This window comes from Ambystoma mexicanum, chromosome 8 (genome assembly GCF_040938575.1).
Source record: "Ambystoma mexicanum isolate Mex_15411 chromosome 8, UKY_AmexF1_1, whole genome shotgun sequence".
In the NCBI taxonomy this organism is placed as follows: Eukaryota; Metazoa; Chordata; class Amphibia; order Caudata; family Ambystomatidae; genus Ambystoma; species Ambystoma mexicanum.
Window position 1 is genome coordinate 121,178,263 of NC_090929.1, and position 20,786 is coordinate 121,199,048.

Genomic DNA, 20,786 nt, shown 5'->3' on the forward strand with positions numbered 1-20,786 from the left:
CTAGGAGGAACCTAGCTGTGGTGTTTTGGACCCTTTGGAGTTTTCTGAGTTGAGAAGCAGGGGTGTCCAAGTATAGAGAGCTGGTATAGTCTAGGTGAGAGAGGACGATATTCGTGATTGCAGTGACTCAGTGAGGGTAGGAGAAGTAAGGGAAGAAGTGTCAGAGAATGTGAAGGTGTAGATAGCATGACTTAGACACAGTGTTAATGTGGTGTGAAATTGTCAGATTTGTATCCATGGTACATCCCAGGTTCTTTACTGAGTTGGAAGTGGCGGGAGGAGGCCCCCCCAGGGAGGACAAATACCCGGTGGGTTGGGGGAAGAGGGTAGTCTTCCCACAGATCATGATTTCATTTTTTATGGCATTTCTTCTGGGATGCAGTGCATGAGGGTTTGGATGAAGAAAAACAGATGCATACTTAGATTTAGTCAAACAGAGCATTTCATAAAGGCCTGGATAAGAAGAGCCATGTCCCACCTAGATAGGCTCCTTGTGTGCGCCTGGTTACCTGAGAGGGGGTGAGCAATATTTTTCACATCAAAACGATCTGGGCTAACTCTGTGAGGGTTCTGATGGGAATAGCCAGGTTTTGAGAGCCTTTCTGAAGGCGAGGTGGTCCTATATGCCATGGATGGTTAAGAGAGGGATTTCCTGATGGTGGGTGCTTGGACTAGCCAGGAGGAGCGGCAACCATGGAGGTTCATTTTGTCACTGGAATGACGAGAATATGTCAATTTAACAGAAGCTTATTTGAATGGCACCCATTTGGGCTCATTAGACATTCCTCAAGTTTTCTCTTTAGACCCACCAGTTTCAGTAAACGTTCCCTCACGTTGTGTTGAATTCAGCCCGGCAGGTGTTCACCGTTTGAGGTCTCCTTTCTCAAACCTCATGGAGTGTATGTGTATCTTTAGCTAGACGACTGGCTTGTTTAGGGAAATAAGCCATGAGAACAATATTTCTTCGTCTCAGGCATTAGTGGATCCTGTACTCTCTCTGGGTTTCTCCATCTATCAGAAGATATGTCAGCTGAACCCAACTCAGGCATTGGCTACATTTGGCGATCCTCACTCAACTAAGGATCATCGACAGTGCTAATTTTCTTACAAAAACCTCAGAGTGGTATTTCCATTAGGTTATTGGGCCTGTTGGCCTCTTGTGTTAGTTGTTCCTTTAGCAATGCATCACACGAGGCATACTCAACTGTACATATCCAGTGTTTGGGATCCAAAACTACATTCTCAGTCCAGAATGATTGACATGCTGTCCACAGTGAAGCCAGAATGACCTGGTGGTCTATAGAGCAGGGTGTGCTTGTGGAGCTTCCTTTCCTCAACCCCGTCTGTGAAGTGAATAATATAGATTCTTCTGCCTTTGGGTGGGGAGCTCTTTATGGCGGGCCTGAAAGCCTTCCTTTAGTGGAGGGTAGGAGAGTCTTTATGCTCTATGAAATATGTGCATATATGTTATGTTAAAAAACAGAGTTGTCATATCACAAAAAGGAATTAGTGATGTCATGCATGATGTAAGCAGTGACACCATCAGTGATGTCATGTATGAAGTAGTTAGTGATGTCACCAGAGATGACACCAGTGATGTCATCAATAATGTCATCTGTGATTTCATCATTGTGGTCATACACTTCGCAACAGCTGGTGCATAGTTAAGGTGGCCTTGCTCGAAATGCGTTTGCTGAATTTCAGGGGGTTTGTTGTGTTAAATCTGATCACCTTAACTCTCTCTTAACCAAGGTTTTTTTCACAAAATTTCCAAAGGTTTTATTGCTTTTTATTTTCACGTTAAATCTGATCACCTTAACTCTCTCCTAACTAACGTTTTTTCACTGATTTTCAAGGGTTTTGTTATACTATACTTACTTTTGGGCCCACTGTAAGGAACTCATGGTGGCAACAGTAAAGACAGACTCAAGTGATCACAGTTTAAGGGTGTTTATTAAACTGTAAATGCAGGGTGGAAAAATGCTTAATCTAAACCTAAATCTAAGATGGGCGCAAGCCTCGACCATCAAATGAAAAATAAGGCAGTCCTTGTGGGGTTGTGTCAAAGTAAAAGGGCCGATACTAAGAAAAACCTATTGCCAATTCCTTACAACTAATTACACAAAGAGGGTGGGATAAGGGTTCAATAAAGAAATAAGTGTTCACAAAGAATAAGCCAGGATGTGATTTCCCGGGGTCTCCCTTCCCCATGTTTTCAGCACGGGACAAGGTGGGACCTTGGAGCAGAGAACATGCTCAAGCTTTCTCAGCACGAGCCAACAGTTTTGGATCAGCTACCAGGTTTTTTGACGGTTAAGTCTCCTTTCGATCAAAGTCTCTTGCCGTCGAGCGCCTGATGCATTCAACAACAAGCTTTGGGTGAAGACTTCACCCTGGGTCCCTCTCTTCTGGGCGCAGACCCCTCACAAGTCGTATTCAACAAAGTAGCCAAACAGTTCCTTCCTCAGCGAAATTTGGGTGATAACTTTCCACCCCTGGATCTCCCTCGACTGGGAACAGACCCCAAATGACAAGGGGGACACTTCACTTCCCCTTGTTTTGCAATATTTGCTGCTTTCACAAATCTTAATGACTTTTCAAACAATGCAGTGTGAATTTCCCTCGATTTGGTTCACTTCTGTCAATACACTGTTCATAGGGACTTCAAGCCTTGTCCCTTTCCGTTAGCATCCCTCTGCCGGGTTCACTCTTGCCAACTTTCAGAAACACAGTTCATTATGGGATTTTAGACGTCGCCCCTTCTCGTTAGCATCCCTCCGCCGGGTTCACTCTTGCCAACACTACGAAACACAGTTCATTGGGCTTTGCCCCTGGTTGTCAGCTTCCCTCTGCCGGGTTTACTCTCACTGACTCTTACCAACAATTCCTCACAGGACTTTCAGACTTCACCCCTTTTCATTATCATCCCTCTGCCGGGTTCACTCTTGCAAATCTTCACCATGCGGCATTCTCTTCCTCTTCTTCACAATCATATGCCGGTCAAGGACTTTCGACGGTACAGAGGATTTTACAAGACCCCTGCATGACCACTTTGAACTCTCTTCACCTCTTACTAAGGCCTTCTGGTTAAGGTAGTCTCTATCTTCGGGTAATCACCCAGAGATTTTTGTGTGAGCACCGACGTGGTGCCGGACACTTCTGTTGCAGGCTCCCCCCACCACTTTCTCAATATTTCCTTTGTTTGTTCAAACTTCAATTAGCAGCTTGCTACTTTCGTCCAACACAGTTCAGTTTCTTTATGGGCTTTCCCCTCGGCTCACTGATTGTGATGAACTGCTCTGCTTTCTTGTCTGTAGAGCCAAGGACACTAACATTGGGCCATGCGTCTCTCGGCAGCTGGGCTGTCAGCGGAGGAGGTGCCCGGGCACCGTTGACATCTGCTGCAATACATGCTGGCTATTATTTGCGGTCTTACGATTCCTTCTCTTGAGGTTTAATGTGTCTTTGTTGATAAGGGAAAGGTCACTTCTCTCCTTAGTATCCTCTCGACTTGCGCTGTATTTTGCCTCCTCTTGAACTGCCATGCTGAGTTAGCTCTCACGTCGTGCGGTCTGCCTTGCTCGTAAGGTGCTGTCGCGCTCCACCTTTTGTCCCTGTGGTGAAGGGAAAGGGCTGTTAAGTGTGTGAGATTCTGGTCATTTGTCTGACTTTGCCTGACCCTTGTATTGGGACATGGCAGGTAAACGGCTCTGATGTTAGTCCATTGTCTTTCGGGTTGTGCGAAAGTGCTTGTGTGGAAAACGGGGGGTGACAGTGTTCAGGAATATCCTACATGGTTGGATGGGGAAGAGGTGTCAAACGAAGGGGGATACCGCATCTTGCCCATCTGTGTCCCATTCCCGCTCCCCAAGGACCCCCCATCCAGGTGAACCTCTTACACTGGTCCACCCCCAGGAACTGTATCCAAAACCGATGTCCGTGTCTTCGCCAACTAGATGCCAGATCTCATTGGGACTAGCAAGGGAGACACTGTCAGGTTTCTCACACCACTAGCTATGGACTTTGGCCATGGCCACCGTACCTGTAGCACCAATAGGTTTCTTTGGGGTCCACTAGCCATGACTTTCAGCACAGAGACCCTTACCCTCTGCCTAGATGTGATCAATACAGGTGTAAAATTACTTTTTGTTTTACTATCTCCCCATTCCTACAGGATTCCCCTGATATTCCTCTGATAATGGAAACAGAATATACATAAAGAAGCATTGAACTAGCCATGCCAGTGGGATTCCCCTGGTATTCCCTTGATAATGCTTGAAAATCCCAAACTCTTCCATGGGCCCCCCCACTACCCTCAATTGCTGTTTTCCTCACTGGCCATTACCCTCTAAGACTGTTTGGTTCTTGTGACCCATTTTCTTCCTCTAGGTGGACATGATTGAAATGCTAGTGCTGAATTTCAGATTTCTGTTCCGTTAGATCTGATCACCATAACTCTCACTTCACTAATGTTTTTTCATGAATTTCAAGGGTTTTGCTATACCATAGTTTCCTCAGGGCCCACTAGCTTTGGCCTTCAGCCATGGCCAGTGGCCACGAGTGAACATGTTGCATAGTTACTTGAGGTCTCGCTAGCCATGGCCTTCAGCCGTGGCCTCTAAACGTGCTGCACCAATATCTTTATTTTGGACCCACTAGCCATGGCCACTGGCCATGTCACATCATTAATGTGTTACCAAACATCCATTGCCCCTTGCCCAGTGAATTTAGGTTCTGCAGATGTTAAACCTTTTTTTTCGAACTCCTTAATCCTGTGATAATTCCACAGTAATCATTTAAAATAACAGAAATTCCTGTGGTAGATAGGCGGTTCGGCGATTCCTGCGATAATGGGAAACATTGCTCAGTATTTAAAAGTCTTCCACATCCTCATAAGCGCTCAACATGTGACCCCCTTCTTTCATTCAGGTCTGCTCAATCCACTCAATTGCGTTTTCCCTCCCTATCTGTCTCCCATTACCCCATATCACTCATCATTTTGTTTGACGCAAAAATAACCTGAGCGCAGCTTGCAGCAATGCTGCTGTAATCATGTGAGATTCACGTGGTCTTCCTCTATAAAAACAGACATTTTCTACCCGTAGATGGCTCCCAAGCCCACCCCCATGTCCCCAAATTTACATGGTGTCTTCTTCTTCACCGACCTCTAGACTGGTGTGATTGATATTGCTATTGGTATTTATGTAGCGCCTACGGCCAGGTCATCTAAGCGCATTCATTCAAAACATTCAGTGTTCCCCTAGGAATGACTACATAAACAGATTGTGGGGCAAGGAGTTACAGGTTGCTTTTAGGCTAGAGGGGAAGAGAGGTGAGATTCAACAAGCAACCAGGTAGAGGATTGTAGACCAGGACAGGGCAAACCAGGATGCTTACCGGTGAATGCTTACCAGTGAATGTAGAAGCACTTTTCATGGTCACTGAAAGCAGGATTGAACTGTATGTGTGTTTAATGGCCAGCATGGGCTGGGGGCAAGATGCTTGAGCAGCAGCATGAAGGCGGCTCCCACCAGATTTCGGACAGAGCCAGACAGGGGCCTTTGTGTGGGCCTTGGTGCTGCTCTCTCACCGCCGGCTCCCGGTAGGCCAAGAACATCGTGCGACGAACCAACCAGGAGCCTTGTTGTCGTGACTCAATGGAAACCCATTATGAAAAGTTGAAAAAGAAGTGTATTGTGCACAGCCGCAGGTGTTCACGGTGGAGAAAGGCAGCCAGCAGAAATGGAAATTAATTTAGATGTTGCCTTGTGGTCCTCAGCTGCAGATTACAATTTAAAAACACCCAACACACCACCATGCGTGTCGATGCCCAAATGGACTTACCTGCAGGGGGATGTCGCTCTGAGGTTGCCCTGGTGCTAGGAGTGTGCTGCTGGGTAGGTGGGGTCGGGGTGGGAGCAGGGAGAGGCCAGCAACCATCACGAGTATGGAGAGCAGGTACAGAAGGTTCAGGGCTAGACAGGGGCCTTTGTGTGGGCCGTGGAGCTGGGGGCCGGCCGACCGGTTCTCTCGCCTGCCGACTCCTGGCAGGCCAAGAACAACGTGCAATGAACCAATCAGGAGCCTTGTTGTTGTAACTCCATGGCAACCCTCTGAGGCACTCCTGTGCCAAGGATCAGTGTGGCCATTATGAAACGTTGAAAAACTAGCAGATTGCGCACAGCTTGCATGTGTTCACGGTGAAGAAAGGCAGCCTTCAGAAATAGAATGATGTTGCCTTGTGGTCCTCAGCTGCAGATTGCAATTTTAAAACACCCAACACACCACCATGCATGTCAATGCCCAAATGGGCTTACCTGCAGGGGATGTTGCTACGAGTTTTCCCTGGTGCTCGGAGAGTGCTGCTGGGTAGGTGGGGTGGGGTGGGGACAGAGAGAGGACAGCGACTACCACCCAGAATGGAGAGCAGGTACAGAAGGATAGTAATAGTGGCAAGGGTGAGGTAGTGTGTATTTTAGAACACTACAAGACCACTAGCCATGTCATTCGACCATGGCCAATGGGCACAGCCTTCGTCCGTGGCCACTGTATTTTTTTAGAACACTACCAGACCTTTTGTTACACCATAGTGTTTTTCCTAGCCACTAGCCCTGGCTTTCCATCAAAAAAACACTATTACGCCACTAGCCATGGCCTTTGGCCATGGCCGCTATATATTTTAGAACACTACCAGAGCACTAGCCATGGCCTTCGGCCATGCCCACTGTATTTTTTAAAACATTAATAGTCACTAGCCATAGCCTTTCACTGTGCCCACTGTATATTCAGCGACACGATGCACAAGGGCTGTTTGTGCGCTACATAAATGTAAAAAATATATAAATAAAATATTTCTGAACACTACAGCCTTTAGCCATTTGAAACACTAGCCATGGCCAGTGATTTTTCACCCCTGACCTCACTGTAGCTGTCACGGCTATTGTACTTTTCCAGTAGCCGCGAATATCTGCAAAATCAGCAGAAAACAAAAATGAATCCCTGGACCCCCCCGTCACTGACCAGGTGTCCCTCTCCTCCTGGCAATGACCCCCCACACTCCCTCCAACTCATCTTTGTCTCTCCAGCCCCATCCTATGCCCCCTCAAACACTTGTTGTTCCGTGTGATGCACTTTCAATTCCCATCTGGTTTTTTCGCTCGTGGCCGCAGTTATCGCACTGAATACCCTCGGTTTTGGGAAAACGGTTGTGCTGCAAACTTGTTCCATAGACCACCTCCGAATCCCAAATTTAATATGGTGCCCTCTTGCCCCCACCTCTACCCTGATGCAATTTCACCGTTTTTTTCACCTCCATATGCCATTTTTTACTTTTGATTTTATTGTACCCTCGGGTACAGCCGCGGCTATCTCTTGCATCGAAAAAAAAGATGGCGGCTGTTTCATTTATAAACACCATAAACACCTGTATGCTCAACGTATCCAGGAAGGTACACGCTTCTCTGTCAAATAATTTAAAAAGTACAGGACGGAATAACCCCAAACCATCAAAGGATCGCGCATCAATGCTTCATGGCCAACTTGTTTCAAACTTGAACCAAATCTGTCCGGCGGTTTTGGCTGTGCGTTCGAGAAAAGAATTGTCCTCTTTTGTCTATGGAAAAATGAATCAGGACTAGGCCAAAAGTGCATTTTTTTGTTTTCTTAATAACTTTTTTTATTTTTTAACAGATCTTTTCCAAACTTTCCAATCTTGGGGGGGGGGAGCATGAGCCAAAGGTTATTAGCCATACATTTTTGGGATTTCCTATGTAACTCTGACTCACCTTAACTCTAGCGTGGCGGCCACCGCCCTATAATATTATGTATAATAGATTTTAAAAAGTTTTAATCAAGAGTTAAAGTTAAGCTATCAAAAGGTTAAGAGTACAAAGAATGGGAAGATCAAGGTTAAGGTACAAACACTCACTGTATACCAATACAGGACTACGAGACTTGTCCTTGGCCTCAAGCCCAGGGACTGTATCTCTCCAGGACTGAAATCACTACACTGGCTCCCAGTGACTGCGAGGATTAAGTTCAAAACCCTCTGCATTGTCCACAAGGCCTTCTGGGGCCTTGGGCCAAAATACCTTCAACTTTCTCTTCCTAAATATCTTCCTTCTCGAGCTCTTCGCTCATCTGCCTCCAACTCCCTCAGGGTCAGCCGCTTCTCCAAACAATGAGTTGGGGGCAGATCTCTCTCCGCTGCAGGGGCCTCCCTCTGGAACAGCCTTCCTGCCTCCCTGAAACTTGAGGAGAACCATCTCCGGTTCTGGAAGCACCTCAAAACCTTCCTTTTTGCCTCTGCTTTCTCTCCCCCTCTCCCCTGCTAAAGTTACTGAAACTGCACTGAATCTGCAACTGGGCCACTCACCGATCTCAGTCCTTGGCCCAGCCACTCTCCTCTGCACTGCCTCCCTGGCAAACCTTGCACTGCGGGACTGTGTCTGTATCCCTACAGCCCCCTTCCCAGCACTTGCCTGCACTTACCTTGCACTTGCCACCAGCTGGCCCTTGGTATTTATCTTGTATGCTAATAACCCTGTACTGCACTTTCCCCTCTCCCTTTCCCCCTTGCACTTTTCCCTTCCCCCCTACCCTTGCACTTGCGCGATCTGAATGACACCTGGCCTAGTAGGATCGTTGTCTGTCTCCCCTTTGTTCCACCCCCCCGCCTCGTCGCACCTTGAAACACTTGTGTATAGGCGCGTTACAAATGCCATATCATACCATATCATATCATATCATAATACAAATCCAAACATGAAACTCGAAGTACAAACAGAGCCTCCATACCACTACAAATCGACACCTTAACACTCACTTTAATTACGAGACGAGTTAGATCAGTACTACAGTTGAGTGCATGCACATACTGTAAAATAAGCATTTTGCATCTGTGCTAGTATACACTCTTTTCTAGAACAGTCAAAAATAGGTTACCATGGCTGGTACTTACCAACAAGGTCATTCTGTAGCTCCTAAGTGATGTCTTAACTGATTTCTCATAGATGTTAACCCTGATGGCCCTGTGGGAAAGTTGATCTTTTCTGGACAGGATAGCCCTGCACTATTCTTGTAGGGTTTGCCAAGGGACAAATCCTGCTGCAAGTCTCCCAGTGGGTTTGGAGGCACACAGTCAAATTGCAGGGCTTGCAACTCGAAAGGGCAGTTCTTGAGGCCTATCGGAGGGCCCAGAGATCATTTAAAGGCCTTCAATAGAGGCTGCTGATTTTCCTGCTTCATTTGTGGGTGTTGATTGGCTGTCGCTTGAGGAATAGACAGGACAGCCTAACAAAGTGTTGGATATTGAGGAGATTTGGGGAGATTTGGCATTCTTTTGGTGAGCTCTGGAGTATTTTGGAGGAATCTGTTACTGGTTTGTGTTGTTTTTGGTGTTTGCTGACCCCGGCTTCATCCCTTGTGTCTGTTTTGTGTGTTATTTAGGCCCCCTTTCTATATCTTTCCCGTTTTCTCTTACTCGCTTGTACTTGTACTTTTCCATATTCTCTTTGTTTCACCCAGAAAATGTAAAACAGCAAGAAAATGTTCCAACCACCTTTCCTGTGTTTGCAGAGAAATCTTTGTGTGTGAACCTGAAAGTCTTCAGGGATGTTCTCAGGCACCTTTCCTACTCTTTGTGTGTTTTGAGAACACATTTCCATTGTGGAGGTCATTTGTTTTTTTTTGTTGCTTGTTTTGTGTTTTTCACATTGACTGACACATTAGGCACATTTGTGCTTTGCACATTGACACCTTAGGTACTTGGAGGGAGTGATGGCATAAAGGTTGGGGTAGGGACAGCCCAAGGAGGAGGACAGACAGAGAATGAGGTGGAGTTTAAGGAGGGGAAGGCAGCAGTTAAAGAGAAGAAGATGGTAGGTGAGGAGGGGGATAGCGGTTAAGGAGGGCAAGGTGGTGATCGAGGAGTAGGAGATTTTGGTTGAAGAGGGTAAGGTGATTCTTGAGAAGAGGGATATGATGTTTGAGAGGAGACAGCATTTGAGGAGCTGGTGACTGTCAGTGTCTGAGGACGATATGGTTACAAATTTGAAGCAGGTTGTGGTGCCTGTAGAGTGACAGCTTTCTTTCTATGCTTAGCAAAGCAAAATGAGAGTGTGAGGTGCAGATGCAGACGATACTCAGTTGTACATGACAGTAAAAATCCAGATGTGGACTGCCTCCCTCAAACCTAACCCCTCGAAGACTGTATTTGTCCTCATTGGTCACCCCGCTAAACAACAACTTGTCCAGCGTTGGGGCAATGATTTGCGCCTAGGGGGATTTGATCCGTAACTCTCGGATTCCGCAGTATCCTTAGGCTTCGCCATTGCAGAAACATATAGCCTGGTTCCAAATCTCCACCATTTGCAAAATCAAACCCTTCATCCCGCCGCAGGACTCTCCATTTATAGTGCTGGCCCTTGCACTAAGGCACATCCCTGGGGGAGTTGTCCTCCTGATGGGGCTCCCAGCCACTCACTTGACTCCCAAAAAGTTGTCCACCACACTGCAGCATGCCTTATTACGGGTGTGTGGAAATTTGACCGGTCCTAAGCAAACTACATTGGCTTCCTCTGCAGGCCAGGTTACTGTTCAAAAATGCACTTATCATCTACAAAGCAGACAGGAGTAGCACACCAGCGTACCGGGCGGCTAAGCTCCACATATCTGGTAGCACAAACTCCTCATGCAGCCACTTGACCAAATGGCTCAATTGACATCTCGCCCGCAAAGAGAGTCCATGAGTCAGACCCTGTATGTTAGGGGTACAGAATAAAAGGGAGTAGGTAAAGGTAGGTGAGAGGGTGGAAAGTGAGTGGGTAGAGTGTTTATGTGGGACGGTCCATTAAAAGAAAAGACAAAGGAAATGCCACAATGTAATACAGGAAGAAAATGACTTCGATGAAACCAAGCAGAACGGACTGATCCAGGGAAAAGAATGGCAGCCTTAAGACCACCTGCTGCATTTGACTTTGTATCCCTTGCATTGCAATTTTCTCATCAGAATTACCATTATGGCATACATAGTGTGTTACCATTATTTGTGTAAATAGAAAAGAGTGTCAGACCTCCCTTTTGTGCCAGAGGTTGTAATGCACCGGTGCGCTCAGCTCCTCATTGTCCACCAGCATCGTAGACGAAATAATCGCAGACCCCACTCGCGTACTGACAAAACTAGAAAAAAAAGAGAAAGGTGTGTTCATGGTTGGATCTGTCAGCGAGCACAGCACTAACATCTCCTATGTTGCACAGGGGTCACTTTTGCACAAATCACAAATTGTTTAAGATTTCGACACAAGAATGGCTTGGCTTTTTAAAAATGAAAATATAAAACACCAAATGACTTGATTTTTAATCAATTTCCTTCCACTTTATTGCACCAATTTACAGTGTTAATTGCACTGAAGCAACTGAGGCAGTGGGTTGAGCAAGCTGTTGTTGGGGGTCAAATGTTTAGCCTTCCAAAACCGCCCCATTGTTGAGCGCTATCAGATGGGTATTTTTTCCAGAATACTGAAAGCTAAGTCACACTTGATCACCTCGAAATCCTCATATTTAGGAACTGCAGTGGGGGGATGGTCAGTGTGACAGAATTTTAAGATGCTCCACAGCATAAGAAGACACAGGGCTGTTTTTTAGGGGCGGGCGAACTAGGCAACAGCCCAGGGCACAGATGGGAGAGGGGCACAGCTGGACGCCTGTTGGATCTCTCACAAGAATGAGGTGGGAGCAAGTTTTCGTTTTGCTGAATCATAAACAAGCAGCAGCGAGGGTACAGAGGAAGAAGGCAGAAGCCTGCTCTGCCCTTGTCAATCTACCCCCCCACACCCTCCCCACACCGCATGAGGCAGGCAAAGGCTTAACTGCTCTGCTGAATGTTTTTAGATGGCTCCCACCTTCCAAAAATTTAGCATATCTTTATGAAACTAAACCTCTTGGTCAAAGAGCAACCCTCTGTCAGTGTTCTGCCTCAATGAAGGGTCGGGTTCTGGTTTAAGCAATTAGTCCTGGAAAAGAAGAGGGCAGGGAGGGGGTAGAATTGTATAACAAGGCACTGGGCTCATTTTGTTGTGTATGCTCTTTAGGGTGATCAATGAGTGACTTTTTTGTCAAAGGGATGTCATTTCTTGTGACCTGTGTATTATTTTGATGGTACATTAATCCAATTGAAACCTACAAGACGACAGCTCCCAGAATGCATTGATTTGATAAGTGACAGCCCATGACCTGACTCAAAAACACGCTTACTGGTGGCATGGAGACACATGGCCACTCTACAGTATTCAGTGGGACACATGGGAAAATTGTGCACATTGGGAGCAGAACATTATGTTAAAGCTGTTCTTCACGTTTTAAGCAAAGGGACCAGAAGTTGGAAATAACAGGGTCAATAAAAATTATTTATGGATTGTATAAGGTTGTGCAGAGATTGTAATGCAGGACCTGTGTATACATTCAAACATACCCCATCCCATTTAGGCAATGGAAGTCCAGTCCTATTATTCACTTTGGATTTTTGAACTTGTAGTCCAGGATTTCAGCGTTATTAATCCAGGACTAGAAAGTCCTGCAAAGGCAAAAACAAATACTGGCGCAAGCACCACCCAAATATAAATGGGTCACGTTGGTATGGATGTTTGCCGTATGGCTGCGAGGTGTGGGCCCTGGGTGCATTGCTGCCTGACACTGCCATGAGAAGTGCGCCATGCAGAGTGTGGGCTACTTACCTCCACACTGCGCCATGCAGAGTTTGGTATACTTACCGCCACACAAGTCCACTGCATAGACACTGTACTTATCGTGCACTGTCTGCGATGGGCTCCCTTCACCCCTATCTGCTGTTCCTCGATGTATATACCATGAAAGTGGGCATGCCTGGCAGCTTTGGGGTTTTATCAGACAGGTCCTGCATTAGCACCACCCAATGAAGCAAATGTTATTCGTGTGAATGGTAGCAAATGTGCCCGAGTGCACCTTGACCTGTATGATGTGTTAGCACTTGTGGTGGTATGGACTGTATTTGTATTGGTATTGGGACATCTGAGGTTGTATTTCTTTATCTGTGCCCTCTTTCCACCCCCGCTTCGCCATGTACCTTTTTCTATCCTCCACTTTCTGCAGTCTAGATACCCCGGTGAAGATAGTGTGAAGATAGTGTGCCAAGCCGCTGCTCGTTAGTGCCACTGGCATAGAGATTTGGAGCAGCATAACACATCTCTACAATGATGCATTCCATTGCATCACATCCCCTTAGCCTTCCCTCAGGTTACCTTTGGAAAACTGAGCATAAGAGACCATGGGCCTCATTACGAGGCTGACGGTAGCCGTGCCTGTAGTACAGGCATGGCTGTCGCCGGTGTCCATTTTTTTCCAGCACCCGCAAATGGGCAATTACCGGGTTATTCCGGCCCCACTGGATCTGGTAATTGTCCTTTCGCGGGTGCCAGAATCGGGTGATCCCCATTCCCATTTCAGTCCAATAGGGCTCAATGGGAATGGGGATGCCAGTAGCTGGCGGAATGAAAGGCACCCGCGAGCACAGCTCAGAGTTTGCCGGTCCGGATACAATGGTACCGGTAAGCTTACCCGGACCGACAACCTTGTAATGAGGCCCCATGTAAATTTCTGTGATTTCCCACGTCTGCAGGGCCAGCTGGGATAGGGGTTTCAGGCGCCCTCTTCTTTAGTGCAGAGTACCACGATGTGGCACGCCACTCGCAGTGAAGTCTATCATTGTCCCACAGCCCCGAACAGGGGTCATTTCATCACCTCTCTCGTCACACTGTCAGACTGGTCCGGCTCCAGCAGAACCTGGCTTTCCCTTGTGTGTTCTCGGTCTTCACCTGTGTCCCCTGCTTATCCTGGGGGGTTGCGGGGCGAGTGGGGAATGCTTATAACTATGCAGTGAAGAGGCCTCCACACTTCAGTTATTCCTGAGCACATCTCGAATCCATCAGACAACCATGCACTGACAAATTCTAGCACCACACAACAATGGGCTAGACAAAAATGTCTTCACTTAGAATTCCCAGTGTTACAGCAGGCGTTCTTCCCACTTTCATGATCAGCGCGCATTGGGCTTGGAGCGAGGCTTGGCGCGACCTTCCATCGTCTTTCCAAGCTACTCCCTCCCTGACTCACTTCAAGAAAGCACTCAAGACACATCTGTTCAATAAATGGATTGCCTAGGCATTGTTTCATAACTCTGCTTCGGGCTTTTGTCTTGCATTTGTCTTCTTCGTATTATGAATATGTGTTTTTTGTGTGCTTTCAGTCCTCTGGGCGTGTGGCTTGATATAAAAATTAAATAATAATAATAATAATAATAATAATAATAATAATAATATATATATTTTTTTATTTGTTTTGATCAAATAGATCTTTACAAAATATAAAAACCAACATTATGGCGATGTATCACAATGAAAAAAAAAAGAATAATAATAATAACCAAAGATTACCCATGCACTCCACCTACTGCAATCAGACATCTTCAACCTCAAGGCCACTGTACCTTTCCAATCGACTATCGTCTTTCCCTCAGCCACTGCCCCCTTCTTTCACCCATTTGGATCTCGCCTTTTCCTCCACAGACAGGGTCGGACTGGCCCACAAAATTGTGGCGGGCACCAATGAAAAAGTGGCCCACAGTTACAAATGGCAATTAATTACATTTGTGACAGACTGTTTGAGTAGTACCCAAGGAGGAGGTTTTTGATCAAATGTGATGCAAATTGTGCATTTCAAAGAATATGTATTCAGCTACACTGCTCAAAACTACTAGCAGCATAGTGAGGTAACTCACCAAACTGGCCCACATTGGCCAAATAAGTGTGCCAACTTGAACAACAAACTGCCCCACACCAGCATTTTGAGTTTTTGGTTCGGCCAGTCTGGTTAACCCTAGCGGGGGGGCCTCTACAAACTAATATCCAGAAAAGTCTGAGCACTGTAGGTCCACTGCGGTGTAGATGGGTGAACTGCAAATGTGCATACATGTAATATAACATATCACAGGCAAAACCTATTGCTTTTCCAATGCGTGTTTACTTATGTTTTGTGGCACTCCATCATGTTGACTAGAAGACACTTCAAAGTGCTAGGGTTTCATGGGCATGGGTATTTGAGCGTGTTGCTTGTGGGACAGTGGCAGTGACGTACCGAGTGGAGGGGCAAGGGGCAACCTGCCCTCCCCTGTGGCTCTTTTGAGAGCCAGTCCAGGACATTTGTCAGTTGGACACCTCTCCCGTTCAGGGCCTAAATGAGAGTGGCCAACTGGAAAGGTGTCCCGCTGGCAGGACAAGTTGTGCTGAGCAGTTCCTGCTCAGCACGCTTGTTGTCTTGGCAGCAGGACACCTAACACTTTCCGAACAGGAGAGGTCTCCAGTTACCAGGACAATGTCCCAAGGAGCTCCGGACAGCAGAGGTATTCTCACGTTGCTCTGTGTCAACAGAGCATTGCAATGGGAGCCATTAGGCACTGCTGGGGGATGGGGATTTGGGGGTGGACTATTAGCAGAGAAGTTTGTCCTTTAGAAATGTGAATGGGGGGATTGATCAGAAGTGAGAAGGGTGCATAATGTTGCATGCTTTATGAAATAATGAGTGTGGCTTCAAAACCAAAGTAGGATTTTTTAGTCTCACTTTAACGTTTGTCATGATATTGTGACTTTGCATGCAAAATGGGGAGAATAAAACTAAATCCATACTCTAAGTGCTCACATATTTCTATGACAATGTATATTGTGTATAGTTTACTATGAAAGTGTAGTTTATAATTTAATGTGGTTTGTTTACAAGGCATTGCTATGAATAAAGTATTTAAGGACATGAAATGCAAAGCAAAACCTTAATACATTTCTATATCAACTAAACCTGGGAAGATGTGCGCAGTTGCTTAAATTGACCACATCTTGGTTTTGCCATTTAACCAAAGTGTGTGATCCTGGGCAAATCACCTATTAATCACACTGTGTCTTATCAGCAGCTCTCTAAGTGATTCTGATTCACTTCATTGCTTATGTTAATGTTTTAGGATTCTCAAACTTAGGTGGCTTCCACTGGTGGTGTTGTTAAATTTGGCTGTATCATTACCACTGAAATTGCATTGTGATACCTAGGCCTTTTCTCCCTCTTTAGGATTCTCAAACTTAGGTGGGTTCCAATGGTGGTGTTGTTAAATTTGGCTGTATCATTACCACTGAAATTGCATTGTGAAACCTAGGCCCTTTTTCTCCCTCTTTAGGTCTCTCACACTTGGTGTGCCTTCTCTCCTGTCTCAGAATGTGCATTTTTTGAGGTCTCATCCCGAGTGCCGTCGTCTTGTCCCATCGCTCTAATCTCTTGCCTATCGCTGTCCTGTCTGTCTACCCTAGAGTCCCCTCATCTCCCTCCAACCCCCCCTCTTCTCCCACCTACTCTATGGTGCTCTCTGTCTCTCCAATCTTTTCAAACTGCTTCTCTATTGACTATCCTGCTCTCCTCACTAAATCTGGTAGGAAGAAGTTTAAAAAGGACATCCTGGACTCCAACCCAGGCCTCCCTTTCGCTGACACCTACACCATTGCCTCCTCCAAGGAAACTCTCACCAACATCCTCTTTGTCGTTCCTTCACCAGGCCTATGGATCCCTCATATGGTCTCTGTGCTCTCTCCTTTCTCCTCTTCTCCCATTAATGGTGGCACCCATTGGGACGCCTTCCTGACCTCCTTCCATTCCTCTAAGGTCATCATTAATGTCTACTCTAATGGGACCGTCTTGGTCCAAGGCCCTCAGGCCAAACTACATCTCTTGGATAGACGCTTTCCACGCCTCATCAACTTCCTTTCTTCTCCTGCTGTCCTCTCCCCCCTTTCCCTGACTACCTCGCCTCCCCCTTCTGCCTCCTCCTTGGCTACCTTGCCTCCTCCCTCCCTCTCTGCCCCCTCTCGAGCTCCCGCTACACCTCCGAAGGGCATACCTATGATCTGTACCCCTCTCCGGAAGTCCTTCAAGGATGGCAACCTTCTCCATATTGCCACTCTAAACTCTGGCTCTGCTGTCAAACACTCCTCTGATATCTGCCGCCTTCTGGAAGAACTTGACCTTGATGTCCTCGGTCTCACCGAGACATGGTTCATGGCCAGCTCTGTCACTAGCTTTGACACTCTCCTACCTGACGGCTACAAGATCCTTTCCATGCCCAGGTCCAACCGCTCTTGTGGTGGTGTAGCCCTGATCTTCCCCGAGTGGATTGCTTCCACTGTCACTCCTACGCAGGCCTTCTCCTCGTTTGAATGCCTCGTCTGCAGGCTCTCTCTCTCCCTTAGCCACTCCCTTACTGTGGCTACGATTTATCAGCCACCTAGTCAGATTTCCTCCTTCCTCTCTGAGTGGGCGGACCTCTCCTCCTCACTCCTGGCTTCTACCACTCAACTCCTCCTTCTTGGAGACTTCAACATCCACCTGGACGCCTCCTGTCCTCCATCTGGACTCTTTCGTGACATTTGCGACTCTCTCTCATTCACTATTCTCCCCTCTGACCCAACTCACTCTGCAGGGCACACTCTCGATGTTCCGATCTCCTCAGACCTTCCCCTCTCTATCCCTCTCTCCACCCCTCTCTCCGGGGGTGATCACTTTCTCCTATCTTCCCACCTCACCCTCCCTACCCCTCAGGCCAAGCCACCTCCATCACTGCCACCCTCCTTCTCGGTCATCCGACCCATGAAGCGCGTGTCAGGTGAGGCTTTCGCCACCACCTTCTCACCCCCTCCTCTCCCTTTGGCCGAATCTCACCCTGACACAGCCCTCTCCACGCTCCACTCTGTTATATCTGATACTCTTGATATGCTTGATATGCTTGATATGAGAATCCGCTTGAAGCCCAAAGCCAAGTGTAACTCCTGGTTTGACTCAGACCTCGTCATCCTAAAACGCAAGTGCAGGGGGCTGAGGGGAAATGGCATGCTTCATGTTCATCCTCTGACAAACTGGCCTGCTGCAAAGGCAGTACCGGCTCTCCGTCCTCACAAAGAAGAGAGCTCATGTCCAAGCCTGCGTCTCTGCAGCATCTAACAACTCGGCTGAACTCTTTAAAATCTGCATGGAACTGGCCAATCCTGCCGCAGTCTCTACCTCTCCTGTCCCTTCCCATGCCCTCTGCACGGCACTGGCTTCTCACTTCATTCCTAAAGCTCAGGACATCCTGTCCTCACTCTCCTCTTATCGTCTCCCTCCCGCTACTCCCTGCTCTTCCCCTAGCCCTTCTGCAGCTACTCCCTCCCCTCCCTCCTTCTTTGCCTTTCCCCTTTTCTCTGCAGATGAGGTTTCTAGACAAGTCAAATCTATGAAAGTCTCGTCGAAACAGGTTCACCCCTGTTCCTCCAAAGCTATCAAGGACCACATCGACTCCCTGGCTCCTGCCCTGGCTGATTTCTGCAATCACTCCTTTGCCACAGGAGTCTTCCCTTCCCCCTGAAGCACTCCCGTGTGCACCCTCTTCTTAAGAAACCCTCTGCCGACCCCTCCTGCCCTGCTAACTATCGCCCAATCTCCATCACTCCCTTCCTGGGCAGGCTCTTGGAGAAACTGGCCATCTCCCAGCTTAATCTCCACACTGAATCTGTTGGTTGTCTTCATGACCACCAGACTGGCTTCAGAGCTGCTGGAAGCCCGGAAACTGTTCTCCTGAACATCCGTGAAGACCTGCTCTCCAACCTTGACTCCAACACCCTGTGCGTCCTCATCTTGCTGGATCTCTCTTCTGCCTTTGACCCTGTCAACCATGCCATCCTGCTCAACCGTCTCCCTGATAACCTGGATATCACTTGTCAGGCTCTGGCATGGCTGGCTTCTTTCCTCTCCGACCGACCCTTCCAGGTCCAACTTGGGTCCTTCCTCTCCGATATATTTGTCTCTTCCTAAGGTGTCCCCCAGAGGCCTAACCTCTCTCCCTGGCTGTTCGACCAATACGTGGCACTCCTTGCCCACTGCATCGCCACTCCCTGCCCCAACTTCCAGTGCTATGCGGATGATACCCAGCTCATTTTAGGCTACCCTCGGCCTCCTCCTCTCCTTTCCTCATCTCTGACTGTCTGTCTGCCATCCAGGAGTGGTGTGCCCCCAACGACCTCTGCCTTAATGCCAGTAAAACTTAGATTCTACTCATCGGCACACCCGCTCCCACCTTCCCTGCAGCTCTCTGGCCGGCCTCCCTTGCCCCTCTTCCTGCTCCCACCTGCAAGGCTAAAAACCTCAGAGTTATCTTCGACTCCACACTCTCTTTCTCTCCTCACATCTCTGACATCTCTAAGAAGTCACACTACCAGCGGCACCTCCTCAGAGGTATTCTTCCTTTCCTCTCCTTCCCCCAGAGCCCTGGTTCTCTCTAAGATGGACTATTGTAACAGCCTCTATCTAAATCTGCCTGCTTCTACTCTCCGCCCTCTGCAACTCACCCAGAACAGGACTGCGAGACTTGTCCTTGGCCTCAAGCCCAGGGATCGTATCCCTCCAGGACTGAAATCTCTGCACTGGCTCCCAGTGGCTGCGAGGATTAAGTTCAAAACCCTCTGCATTGTCCACAAGGCCTTCTGGGGCCTGGGGTCAAAATGCCTGCAACTCTCTCTTCCTAAATATCTTCCTTCTCAAGCTCTTTGCTCATCTGCATCCAACTCCCTCAGGGTCAGTCGCTTCTCCTAGCAATGAGTTGGTGGTAGATCTCTCTCTTCGGCAGGGGCTCCCTCTCGAACAGCCTTCCTGCCTCCCTGAAACATCTCCAGTTCCCGGAAGCACCTCAAAACCTTCCTCTTTGCCTCTGCTTTCTCCCCCCTTCTCCCCTGCTGAATTCCTGGCAGAAACTGCACTGGTTACCTGGCCACCCTTCCTGATTCTCGGGCCCCGCCATTTGCCCTCCTGCACTGCCTCCCTTGCACCCCCTACACCGGGGGCCTGTTTTCTGTATCCCTACAGTCCCCCTTCCAGCACTTACATCTGCACTTACCTTGCACTTGCCACTAGTGGCCGTATTTATTTATCTTATTTATTCAATTATCCCATGTACTGCACTTTCCCCTCTCCCTTCCCCCATGCACTTTTCCCTTTCCCCCTCCCCTGCACTTGCGCGATCTGAATGACACCTGGCCTAGTAGAATTGTTGTTCTGTCTTCCCCTTTGTTCCCCCTCCCTTGCCTCGTCGCGCCTTGAAACACTGTGCATAGGTGCGTTATAAATACCATATCCTATCATGCTATTACAGAAAAAACCCAATGACTATAGAATTGTGCCATACATAGTAACAGTGCAATTTAGGTATTTTGCACCACAAAGTTATTTTTCACTTGGCTTACTTTTGGAAACTTATTATAAAGTCACTTCCATGGTGCCTCCAAGTATCAAAGACTGATGATGCTCCTTGTGATGTCCATTTCTGTGAAGTCACTTCTGTTGGTGAAATCAATATGCTAATTCGGAGGTTTGCATGTATTTTGCCCCAGAGCGCCTGGACAGAGCTGTAATAGATGAGTTTCTTGCATCTGTAATGACTCTGCAGGTTTTTGTTATGTGTTAAAATGCCATCTGCCACTAATGTTACCAAAAAGTAGATTGGAGTTGGGATGGGTGCATTGTGGGTGCAAATGAGACTATATGGAATAGCGCGCACTGCATGTGGGGGTAAAGTAGTAGGAATGTTCTCGTGCCCCCGCCCCACACTCTTGCACTGCTGGATACTCGCCTGGCCAGTGGATGGTTCAGAGAGCTCTACAGCTCTGAACAAAATCACCTATATGCAGGCTCCTACC

At 47.5% G+C, this 20,786-nt stretch overlaps 1 protein-coding gene across 2 annotated transcripts in view; it reads right to left on the reverse strand.

Moving 5' to 3' along the window:
- The window catches only part of ADGRD2 (adhesion G protein-coupled receptor D2), a 1,057,913-nt gene that overhangs the window by 640,871 nt on the left and 396,256 nt on the right, over positions 1–20,786 (reverse strand). For both annotated transcript variants that reach the window (XM_069609449.1, XM_069609450.1), the window contains exon 12: positions 11,073–11,178. In XM_069609449.1, coding sequence (XP_069465550.1) covers positions 11,073–11,178 — 106 coding nt within the window. The remainder of the gene's footprint in view (positions 1–11,072; positions 11,179–20,786) is intronic.